The sequence below is a fragment of the Anabas testudineus genome, chromosome 1 (assembly GCF_900324465.2).
Source record: "Anabas testudineus chromosome 1, fAnaTes1.2, whole genome shotgun sequence".
NCBI lineage: Eukaryota > Metazoa > Chordata > Actinopteri > Anabantiformes > Anabantidae > Anabas > Anabas testudineus.
This window is the reverse complement of record NC_046610.1, coordinates 20,527,795-20,540,778: the sequence shown is the minus strand read 5'-3', so window position 1 is coordinate 20,540,778 and position 12,984 is coordinate 20,527,795. Positions and strand designations below refer to the sequence as shown.

The 12,984-nt window shown below is 40.1% G+C and overlaps 1 protein-coding gene across 3 annotated transcripts in view; it reads right to left on the bottom strand.

Annotated features, from left to right (window-relative positions):
• Positions 1-12,984, bottom strand: part of cnnm2b (cyclin and CBS domain divalent metal cation transport mediator 2b) — a 31,087-nt gene that overhangs the window by 5,207 nt on the left and 12,896 nt on the right. For 2 of the 3 annotated variants that reach the window (XM_026359925.1, XM_026359926.1), the window contains exons 2-5: positions 4,567-4,710; positions 3,426-3,563; positions 1,613-1,782; positions 629-722 (exon numbers count right to left, since the gene is read on the bottom strand). In XM_026359925.1, coding sequence (XP_026215710.1) covers positions 629-722; positions 1,613-1,782; positions 3,426-3,563; positions 4,567-4,710 — 546 coding nt within the window. Of the gene's footprint in view, positions 1-628; positions 723-1,612; positions 1,783-3,425; positions 3,564-4,566; positions 4,711-10,521; positions 11,401-12,984 lie in introns of those variants that run through there. The other variant, XM_026359927.1, reaches the window with a different exon arrangement.

Genomic DNA, 12,984 nt, shown 5'->3' with positions numbered 1-12,984 from the left:
AAAGAAGGAAAAAAGTCTGTCAAAGGTGAGAAATAATCAGCAAATATACATAAACAGTAAACATGGATTAAATCTGGTGGACAGCCAGCAGCTGAACTGCCAGACAGATTAAATCAAAGCAAATGCACCAATTTATGCTTCATCATGTAGAATCATAAAGGATTGGATTTCTGATTTCTGCTGAATGCTTGTGGACACAGAAGCAGGTCGTTCTGCTTTTTCACCAGTAGGTGTCTCTCAGGCCCCACCACCGAAATGAATCAGAATAATTGAGGGAAGCTGAGAAGAGCTTTGTAGTTTATGAATGGATCACTGGGTGACGTGTTCTTATGATGTCACTGCAGGACAGCCTTCATTTATACTAACGATCGTCACAGGAAATTACACTTTTAACCACAGGATGACAAAACTGTATGAATTCTGTTGACTTGGTGACACAACCCAGGAGGGGACAGTCTGAAAACAGACAGGGTAACGCTCCATTTCATAGTAGTGCATAGTATAATCATCCTGAAGCTAGACATGGAAAATAAATACTATTATAGAAACCAAACGGTCTCATTGATGAGAGTTTTCTCATGTTAAACCAACAAAAGGGGGACACTAAAGGAACAAGCACTAAACTTACCTGGCGAGGCTGTCAGAGCCATCATGCCATAGAAAGAGAACGGTCCAGCTTCAAACTTCATCCCCTCTTTTCCTGCCTCCACTTCCACTTTCCCCTGTGACAGTAGACACCAGACATGGCAAAAGAGTTAAGTGTTTTTGCACAGTTAACATTTTTACATAGGTGTAATCAACCCTCGACTGCATGTTCAGATGTTCTGGGTGAAGTATTAGTGCTTCATTGTGTCACTTACACTATACAGTATTGTCTATCCTTTTGATACTTTTCCTGTTCAAATATATTTCTTCACTCTGCTCGTGTGTTTAAATCAAATCCACTCTCCTCTCCTTTTTCTTCTCCTTTATACTACTTGTAGGAAATCCACAACCTGTTTAATAGCTAAGTGTGGTGTCAGGGGCAGTGATTCCACACTTGTCCAACATAGACTAGGACTTTTTTTTTCTAATTTAAATACATTTTTCAGATCCTTTGTATAATCTTGACATATTTAAACCTGGTGCTCGAGCAGTACAATCAGTTTCTTGTACCACAGTCCTTGTCAAGCACTGAGATCTACACTACAGACACTGTTAAGTGCACTGTGAACTGTGTCCTAAGACATTTGTATTACTAATGAGCTGTTTATTTGTGGTATTGCTGCTTGTTTTAATAGAAGCTGCCCTGCAGTACAATCATACCATGCATAACTTTTTAGGATGTGTGGCACCTGTGAGAACAAACCCCTGCAGTACAGCTCTGTTGGACGGATGGCTTTACTGTGAAAAACTACAGGACCAAAGTGCGCAAGATCTGGCTGTACCAGCAGCAGCACGCTGTGTTTTCTATAGAGTAGTGTTGTTTGGCTTTCAATGGTACAACTTTCTGAATTAAATATTGTTCTTAGTAAGTAACATACATGAATTTGGTGGTGTAAATCACTTTGAAAGTTACACAGTATCACAGTAGTCAAACAGTGGGTCTGACTTTGTACCTCAGCGCACAAACCTGCAGAATGAGGATGAAATAATCCACGGGCTTGTTCCTGTGGAAGAGGTAGTGCTCTGGTGCCCGCTTGTTCTTATCGTCATATTTCAGATCCTGGATGACGTTTGGGTGCTTCAACAAGCGCAGCAGAATCTTTTCTGACATCTGAATCGGTGCGAATGGCTCAACCTCTGAGGAGGCACAGAGAGAAATGAGGAGGCGATGAGGAATAGGAAACACAAATTCTAACTCTTTAAGGACGGTATGAATGCTCAATAACTGAGACATTATTGTGATGATTGAGAGTGAGAAAAAAGTGTAGTGATGTTTTTAAGGTAAAATGACATTCATTCAACACTGAATAGGCATTTTTTCAGCAAGTGTTGAGCAGCACACATTAACATTTAGCAGTCACCTGTTATCTCATTTGTTCTCTTAGGTACAAACAGGAGGTCCAGACCAGTACAAATCACTGTTGCTGTTGCTCTACACAGTTTAAAACCCTTAACCACACACTTAAACACTTAAGAAGTATGATACATTGAATGTGACTGTATTAATTGTGAGTTTAAAAAACTGAAATGTGCAAATGCATAAACAGAATTTCACATAAAGCAAACATTCATTTGTTATTTCTGAGAATGCTGATGACACACTGTGGGCAGCAATAGCCTAAAACTCATAGTTTCTGTTTTTCAACTGATTTTTCAACTGATACATAGCGTTATTTGTCTGCTCACTGCTCTGTAGTGTGAAGTTCTTCCTTTGACAAAAAATGTCATTTTTGTGAATGAACCTTGCCCACAGTGTAGAAATAGTAGCCTTATATGGCAATTGTAGTGTTGGTTGTGTTGTTTTTGCTGATGTTCATTTGAACCCATTTAAGGATTTTTATTTAGGATAAAAAGAGTTATATGTATCTTGACTACATCTAAGAAAAATGCAGAGTTGACCCGTAATTTAGGTCATTTGTTCCAACCCTGTTACTATTTCTGTCTCAGTGAACCAAAATTTCATTCAAAACTATTAAATGATGTATTCTAATTGTGACTGGTCTGCTTCAACCACCCAACGAGCCAATCAGCGCCTTCGACTCAGTGGAGGTGATATGTGTCAGCTGGCTGCTGTCTCCACCACCAGGAACTAAACTCCCTAATAGCCTTTAGAGGAACTTAATCAACGCTTAGCTGCTAGGTCAAAGTTCTAAAGCAAATCCAACTGCAGTGAGGAACAGTCAACTGCTGCTGCTGCTTTAGTAGTACTTGGATATTCCTACTGCCTTCTCAGAAATCAATTTCCCAAGGGAAAGCGGAGGAAATATTTCAAATTTTAATCTAAGTATGTCGACTTGTGTGAGAACTCTGATCATAGGCCAAAAATGTTGGACGTGATGTCACAGAGGAAGGAGTGTAAGCAAACAGGGTGGTGTTTTTAAAGCTGTGAGCTAAGATCTCGACATGTAACCTTCAGTGCACCACATGCAAGTTTTTTTTTTTTTTTTTTTTGAGGAGTGGGCATCTGTGCGCAGTATCCACAGACATCCCGTGCCGCTCTCCCGAGAGGCCTTCCACCTCTTCACAAACGCACACGCATACCAACACGCTTGTTGTGAGTCCTCACACAACTCGGTCCCTCTCTCACACACACACACACACGATACGGATACTCATTCTACACACATACTCACTCCTCCCTGCACCCTCTTGCCCAAAACCCAAAGCCCATGCGGGCACATGCACACACAAACAGCTCACACGGACACACACACACTTTCCCCACAGTGAGGGGCTGAGGGCACACTGGGGGAAGTCAAGCAGCAACGCAGCCCACTTGCCTGTTGCTAGGAAACGCAGGGTAGCCAGCAGAAGCTGAGGTGATATTTTAACCTTCATTTCATTGTCGGAAGGCTTGAACGCCGAGAAATCCTGCTTTCTTTCCCGATGGGTGATTTTCTTCTTCGTTTTGTTGTCAGCTGAGGAGGAACAATGAAAAGTCGGGCGTAAGACATAAACAGAAACTTTTTACGCAACACACACAGGTCAAGCCATGCTGCTTCAGATATACTGAGTTAGTTGTCCTGGGTCAAATGGTGACTAAACTGGAGTTACCCGACGATTATGGCCTTTCTCAGAAAAGGCAGGTGTCCTTCCCAGAACTAAAGGAGAGCTAGAGGGGGCTACACTGTTAGCTTACCACATTCTTAACATTACTTCAAGTCATATGTTTGTTATAGGCAACAATAACTGGCATGTTCTCCATGTCTGCAGACATTTACTGATACCCTGTGAGGTGTTACAGTACCGCTCATGGTTTGACATGATACATGAAGCTGGGTTTGACAGTTTGACACACATCAAAACTTTTAACAAAGCTAAAAGTAAAACTAACTCCCCTGGGTGTAAAATGTAGAGAACTTAAATCAAAAAGTTTGGACCACAACAAAAATGAGACAATGTCCTCACAGCAACTCATTCAGCAGAGACTGGACAAATCCGGCCTCAGTAGTATTTTGTGCAGATAAAATGATTTTGCATTAATATCTAACGTGAACGATGCAGCTTTACTTCAGCTCTGCAGAGGTGTGAGTGTCTTTCTGGTAAATATTTCGTTTTTTGACCTTCTACTTCTCTGGTTCTTTCGCACCTCTATCATCATCAGTATCATCTACAAATGAAACAAGCACCTGTTTAGTAACAAAACCTGATCTGGCACAAAACAGCAGTCAGACTAAGTTAGACACTAGCATAACTACATTTGTTGGTCTTTTTGGGACATTGGAAAAAGCTATAAGCTAATTTATGTGTCATTTGTCATTATTGAATTGAGCACAGAACTATTACATCAAAAAAAAACTGATCTCAGACACTGGGCTGGGATCAGTTTTTAAGTCGTGGATTTCAGACCAGTGCTGTTACAGAGAGAGACCGGTGATGCCTTGAAGTCTTTAAGTTGGGAGCTTGAAGAGGGGAACCTACTGTACAAATCAGTCTCGTCCAGGATCTCTGACTTGATGATTTCTTCAATAACATCCTCCAGGGTGACAATACCGAGAACCTCGTAGAAAGGGTCTCCCTCACCCTCATTGTTCACCCTCTGAACTATAGCCAGGTGGGATTTTCCTAGCAGAACACAGACAAACAAACACAGGGTAGAAAGTTTGAATTGCATAATGACATAAAGAGTTAAATATAGGTAGGCAGTGATGGAGTAAAAGGAAACACACACGCTGGGTTGCATATGGTTAGTTTCACCTACAATATATCAATATGACATGGATCACAGATTAATACTTTTTTGGGGGAAATACTGTTGAACCACAAACGTCACGTCAGGTTGTGTTGTGACTATTTTAACAATGAGGCTGCAACATGTTTCACAACAGTGTGACGAACCAAATCACACACATGGCAGGTGACACAAAGGCACAGTGCTTCAAGTGATCAAGTGTCGCCAGTGTCAGCAAAAACTCAACCAGCTAGCGAGACAGACCGACAGTCGAACAGTCCTAAATTTCAGCATATGAGGCCCTAAGCCCTCCCTCACCCCCCCGATATATGTTCCCAGGACCCTCCTGTGTGCTGTCCTGTCTGGAAAAAAAAAAGAAACAAACTGCTGTGTATGCAGAGAATAATATCAGACAAAACGCTAAACAAATTCTTTGCCTTTTCTCAGCTTGTGATCATTTAAAAGGAATTTTCCAGAGGCCCGGGCTAATATTAGCCCCTGCAAAATGAAGTTTCCATTCTGCCCTGGCGATATTCTCACCGAGCGAAGGAACAGACCGGGTGAAGCCTCTGCTGTGTGATCAGATTGTCTCAGAATGGGCCGTTTGCATGCAGATACACCCCCGTGTAAATAATGGAGGACGTCAGGGTGCTGGTGCGTATGTGTGCATGCGTGTGCCACTGTGAACTAGGGGAACGGTGTGTTAGCATGTGTATGTTTTGTTTTTTCTCCAACACAGGTACATCGCTGAGTCTGTGCTCGGATGCTGTTTCAGCTAACGTTGGCTGCTGTTATGCAGGCGAGCACAGGCTGAAAGGACTTCTGGGCCGATCACCAAGAGTGTTTTATTGCACTGCAGCTCACTGCTGCCTCACAACACTATGACAGCACACTGATGTGCAGCCTGAGCGTCTGATTGTGAGAACGCTGCGAGCAGTAAGTGCAGAAATGATGCTTGCAGGAAATACACTCGTGTTTCACCTGGTAGTCTGAAAGAATTTTTAATAATGTAAACACAGAAATCAACTAAAACAAAGACCTTAGAGTACCTAAGTTTTATTTTGAAAGAGTCTTGAGAACAGAAGCCTTCCTACTTCTATTAAGATGTCAGTGACACGCTTTATCACTGAGGGGTTGGGTTTAACTAGGACAAACACAAATGGAGCCTCTGGGTTAAAGCAATCAGGCCTCAGAAGTCCTTGAGCAAGCAATTACTCTAAACTGCTCAGGGAGGGAATAGCAAATGGAGTGGCTAGCACAGCACAGCATAGTGAAACAGATCAATGCTCACTTCCTTCACTTGAATGGCATCCACTGCGATCACGTCAGCTTTATAACCACAGGTTCCAAATTTAGGTTTCGATGCATTGAATGAAGGAACAGAAATGAACATGAGAGCATGAAATTGAACATTTGATTTCATGTTTGTTGCCAACCTCTTCCCATTATGTTTTCTTAATTATTGTATTATTAATTATTGTGATATCTAATCACTGTTAATGTAATAGGTAAGTATCATAATTTAATTTTTAAACAATATCTAAACCGAATATTATTGCCCCCAAGGAAAAACTGCCACTAATATACTGTTAAACTGTTTCTGTTGGTTTTATCAGATGAAGAGGGACAATCAATCAGTATGTGTCAACACAATCTCACCTTTCTGTAGAAACAACAAGTGCCAAGCACCAACCTTTATGTAAGCCGACTGATAAGGGGTGAGGACATCATTGAGATTACACACAATCTGCTCTATTCTTCAAGCACGCGCAGTCTACAAACATTAAACACACAAATGCAACAGCACGTGTCACTGTTGTTTGACAAGTTAAACTAATCCCGTCAGGATTTCTTGCTTAAATCAAGAACACTTCCATCACCTGCTTGTACGGAGGAGGTTACTTGGAGATGACCCATTGTAAGAGCTTTAATAGGGGCCACATAGGTTAGTAGTTAACAGCTTAAGTGACTGGGAAGATATTCCAGAGAAATGACAGAGAAAAGCATGTTTATGCAAAGTTTAATAGTGTTTATTCTAGAGTCTGTCCCTGGAGTAGCAATATATGGAGACACAAATTTCACAAATACCATGGAACAGAGAGCAAAGGGAAAATGATCATCTTAACGTTGAGTTCTGTGTATTTTGTGTGGCACTGATTACTCTGGAGGTGTTTCAAGTGAACATTTCAACAAATTCAGCTATTTTATGGAGGGTTAAATCTGTCAGCTGGCTTGACCATTTTCTTCCAAAGTCAAATATCCCAATTATTAGGCTGATTTCCAATTTTGTGCACAGAGCAGCAACATTAATAAGTTCAGTTTAGTTCAGTGCAGCACTGTGCATTGAGGTACAGCTTCAAAGAGTTGCCAGGATTTCTGCAGACTGTCCACAGTATATGTCTGTGCAGGTTATCCTCTAGGGAGCATGAATGAGCATATTAACTTCTACTGCCATTGTAACTGCCTTAAAAAGGTTCTAGATGGAAGTGGGACAGTTTTTGCGTGTACATGTACTGTACACAGATATAACTCTTCTTCTGGTGTTGTTGTCAACCCTATGTCCAGTTTCATCTCCCCCTGTGAGACACACACACACTTTCACTCAGTAGCTCTACTCCAAACCGTTAGGTCTTGCTGTCCCACAAGATGAGTGCATACTTCCTTCCAGTTTCCCACAAAGACAAAATACCACACAAGCGACAGAAAAAACTGCAGCTTCTGTCTTCCATAAATATATTACGAGACAATGACAGCCTGTTTATTCATAGCTCTTTAGCTGCTGTTATGGCACTGGCTTTGTGACGGGGGATTGGAGGTAGAGTGCAGAGGCTGACCCTCCGGACCCTCTGGAGCCTGGAACTTGGCAGCGGGCCTCAGGGAGAGTGTGTCCTTGCGAAGACCAGTCGTCTGGGGTCCTATAAGCCACCACTGCTGCTTGACATCTGGGGCCGTCTAGCTGGGCTGAGGCTGAGCACATGCTGGGTAGTCGGTCACACAAGCACACTGCACACATCAAGGTCAGGGGGCGATTCACTTTCAGTTTCATCCATTAATGAACCATGTTTTCATGGTCAAAAATGTTCATGTTTTAGTCATTAAAAGGATCTTGTATGAGATTTCGAAAACATTTTGAGAAAGGTGTTTGTGCCCGTAAACCAGTTTCAGTTCAGATGCGCTATAAAACAGCAGAAAAGCAACACACTCATACTGTTGAGGCGTTTCACTCAAAGTTCCATGGTGGCGCTAGTGCACAATCCAAGCCATCATAATGCAATATATCATAATTCATCTAATGTTTGTTACCATGTTACAGACCAACAATCGTTTACAAATATCATGTGTATATATACATATATATATATATATATACATATAACTCAGAATTATGGAAATTCCCCAAATTCTGCATAAAAATCTGACTGCAAAAGTTAATGAAGCATTTGACTTAAACATCCAGTCAATATGACGACACTTAAACAAATTAATCAAATCAATGCAAGAAACATGCATAATGGTTCATTTGTCTTAATTATGTCACCTTGTTGTCCAGACTTATTCGTGACACCTGAATAGATGGACCACGTTCTAAAATCTGCGTAAAAGCAGCGGGCAGAAGCAGGTAGGAACTTGCATTTTTATAATCCCCTCCCCTCCTACCCTCTGAAGATACAGGATTGTAAAGATTTATTATTTGGTATTTAATTGCTGCTGGTAAAATAAGAAACAGGGGACTAAAAAACATAAAAGCTTTTAATGATCAGAGTGCCAAAACATTTGTCACTAGAACAATACTCAATAGTTTAACAACCTCAACTTCAAATCATTCCAACTCTTCGTAGCTGCAGCGAGACGAGCCAACAATCCATCTATCCATCCATATTCCAAAGCCAAGCCTGAGAACCACTACTCAGGCCTTCAGAGACTGAGCCGTGTGCTCTTTTCCACCATTCCCAGCTTATTTATGGAATGCAGCTTTGTCATATTTTTCCATAGCGCAATTTTCCCTATAAATAGGCACGTAAGGCTCGGAGAGTTGGGGTGGGAGTATGAGGGGTCAGTATCTGTTGTGGACACTCATCACTGCCCCCATCCATGTCTTGCTCTCCTCCTATTTTTCCAAATATTTGAGCACTGACAAATATAGTGCAATGTAAGGGTGATGGGAACCCACTGGACAGTCTTTCTTCTAAACCCACCTCAAGTTAAAAAAAGAGCAGAGTTTCCAACCTTTCTGACCAATGTTTCCACTGACATGAAGAACAACTTCACGCTAGTGCTGGCAACATGTCCACTATTTACGGCATCATCTTTTATACAAACATTTAGTCTGAATACACATCCAATAAAATACTATCACTCTGTGTTGTGTTATCTCTGCGTCTGCATTATCTGGAGACATAAGTGGAATGTGTATATGTATCTGAATTATAGACAAAACAGATAAATGAAATTCCTGCTAGGATATTCATGGTAATATAAATAATGGAACAAAATAGCCTTAAATGTCACTTAAAGGGGAAATGAATCTTTGAGGACCGATCATTCCTGTCTCAGCGGTTAATTGGTGTCTCTGAAGACTCTTGGGAAGAACAAGAACACTTTGGGAGTAGCAACATGGCGGCAACATGGTTTCCATTAACTGCTTAGCAAAAACGCACTCGATAATCTTGAGAGCACTGCCAAGAGTAGAAAAACAGAAAACAGTAAGACACGTTCCCGCTAGGTGCCTTGGAAAGGCTACACAGACAAACACAAACATCCCAACTGTCCTACACATTGATGGAAACTCTGTAACACCTACAAATCACATATTATAGGAACCTTTTTTTTGCTAGGGTGGGATATTACATTTTAATTTGAGAGCAGGAAAAATAGAATTAAACTATGTGTTTCATAGAAACCTACTTAGAAACACACGTCTGTTGTTCCCATCTTCAAGCCTGTTATTATCACCCTGTTATTAGTTAGCATGAGATGGACTAATCAGATTAATGCAGAGAAGTTAAGTCTGCTCGCAGCTCCTAACCATCATTAAGGGGCCCTGGTCACAAGATCACTCTCCTGCTACTAGCCAGTGGTGTTTCGCTGCACACACATACAGTACAGCCACGAACACACACGCACACTGCTGGAATGACATTGTTGTTCATTCAGAGAAGCAGTTTGCTGTCGTAGCTGGCTGCGTTTGTTGTTGAAAGGTCCCCTGGGTGGAGATTCCTTTGGGCCTCAGTCATAAGAAGAGGCATCAATGGGAAACCAGTGGAGATAAATGAATGGGCCTGTGGTCAGGTGCTGCTCTGTTATGTGAGTGTTGCAACTGCTAAACGGTGAGCACATCACAAAACCATGACAAGAACTGGGGGTGTTGAAAGGAAATGAGAAAAAACCTGTGGAGGTAGAACTCGTTTTAACTCGTTTCAGGTTTTCTTCTGAGTGAAGCAACTCTTTGGCACAGTTAATTACAGAATTAAAAATACTATCACGTGTAATTATTATGTTACACCATTGGCCTCATAGTGAGATGTGCTATATTTATTCAGACCTGTTTGTAGCTAGTTAATGGTTAATATTAAAAAACTCATTTATGCCATCAGAAAGTCACTCACATAATATACAGACATAAACTTAAAAGTATAATTACAACTGACACCTCTATGTGAAAACGTAATGTAAAGCAAAACACTGAAGTGCCCAACAGAAGCAGACAATTATCTGCACAATTGCACTAATGTGCTATCTATCAAGAAAGAGCAACAATCATTTATATTACAAAATGAAATATTAATGAACTGTCAGCCATGTTAAATGCTGGAACTTCTTTTAACAAAAGTAATGGTCCCAAAGTTTGGTATCATCAAATCACAGATTGTATTGACATTTACACATTAAACACTCTTCACAAGGTTTTTATGCTAAGCTACAAGACATCATGACAACAGGGCTGTACGTAAAATGACTTTGTGCAACTTTTGAAAGTAAATCGTACAATCCTGCACTTGAAATGAGAATTCATATGTACAGTCTTTGGTCTGGCTGGACCAGGGGCCTACAGAGGCTAATGTTTGCAAACACAGATATTACTAAGTAATGTTGTAATGTTTGTCACTATTCTCTACTTGGGTACTGTTATATTACTACTATATATTTGAAATGTTGTCAATATGTCAATAGGTCTAGCACAAAAGTAATTTTGTAATTATGGCCACAGTGCTGTTCAGTAAAATGTTTATGGTCTTGCTTTGAGACAAATAGTATGCTGACAAATATATATATATTTTTTTTTTGAGTATTAGAGCGTAATCACATGGAGCGTGTTACTGTCTGGATACATCTATCTATGAATAACATGCGTTAGTATCTCTGCTGTGTTAACCAGTTTGGAACGACCCAGAGTTTTTGGAGAGTAATCTTGTATACCTTCCACAGTCAGGTCCATGTAATGCAACTTTTTCAATATTTTCTTAATAGAAATGTTTTCCATGACTTATCTCAATGTGGAGAGGTGTTGAGGCCTCCTGTATCACAGGCTCACAGAACAGTCTGGCAGTGGAGACATTATTAGCTTCTAAAGAGCGAGGCGCCCCCTATTAACCAATCAGAGAAAAGCAAGTTTCTACTTCATTAGCCAGTTTTGTAGCATTCTTAATAATTGTAATTTCACAACAATGAATACCTAAATGGTTGTGCACAGCAAAGCAGAGGTGTATCAAAGCAGAGAGAGAGAGGTCTGGACAGAGTAGCGTGGATTGATTCAGGACTTCTTTTGCTAGCTCTAGGTTAAGTTGCACTTAGTAGCTTTAAATGAATTGGTTAAAACATATACAAGAGCCATCTCATTTTCTGTCAGAGCTACCCATCTGACTCTGGGTCTGGTTGTTCTTCTGAATACATCCACATGCCGGTTGTTAAGACTGAGTTCTGCATTAAAGTGATTGCATGTCAAATCAAAATATATGTGGATTTTCTATATTTTAACTTACAAGCAAAGCACTTACAACAAAAAGTGAAACTTAAACTGATTAAGAACATGTCAATCTCAATCAAGACACAATCAATGTAACATACATTTCTCACAAGGTCATTGTTGTGGTATTCCTTGGTACCTGCCAAATGTGTAAAAAAATAACGATACAAAAAGATTACATAAAAATACCTGTTTCTTATAAAACATTAAACATATTTGTGATAAATCATGCACACACAGGTGTATGCATTACTTTATCCAATAAGATATAGTATACAGATACAAGAAAAAGTATGAGTATATACTTTGTCATAAAATATTATCTGCTCCTCATCTAAGTCAAAAATATTAACAAATATATTGTAACTAACATAATAACACAAATTTATTTTGATCTGATTTCATGTTATGATTTCATGTCTCAAAAAAGCTAATTGGAGTCAGGTGTTAGCATAAGTTAAGAAAATTGGACTAGAGCTACTTTGACTGACTAAAACCACTCAAACTTTTTGTGTTTGCGCAGCACACGAACAATACGCTTTTGTGAGCTTTGCCTCACCAAAAGGAGCTTTCAGAAGATCAAGAATTTATATGAAGCTGAAAGTGATGTCAAAGACTTCACAGAAATTCACCCTCACAACAAGCACTAATTAATGAGTTAAAGAAATAACCCTGAGTGACACCCAAAAATTTGAAGGCATTAGTGGAACTGACTAACATCTTAATAGAAGTCTACAGTAGGTAAAACGTTGATCAAGCAGGGTGTCTGTGGCAGGACACCACAAAGGAAGATGCTGCTTACCAAAAAGAACATTGCTGCACATCTGAAGTTTGCCAAAGAGCACATTGATCCTGTACAGTAGTAAAATGTTTTGTGGACTGACCAAACTATATTGAACTATTTGGAAAGAACCCACAACGCTACATCCGGCGTAACAAGGGCACAGCATATAATCATGAAAACATTATCCCAGTGGTATGGGGGAGGAAACATCATGATTTGGGCCTGCTTTGCTGCATCAGGGCCTGGCCAGCTTGCAGTGATTAAAGATTAATTCCCAAGTGAATCAAAAATTTCTACAGAATAATATGAGAATGTCTGTACGCTACAAGACAATGAACAAAAATACCGTCCACAAAAGAATGGCTTCTGAAAACTTTTAATAAAATATTTCAAAAGTTTCTTATACTTTTCTTGCCACTG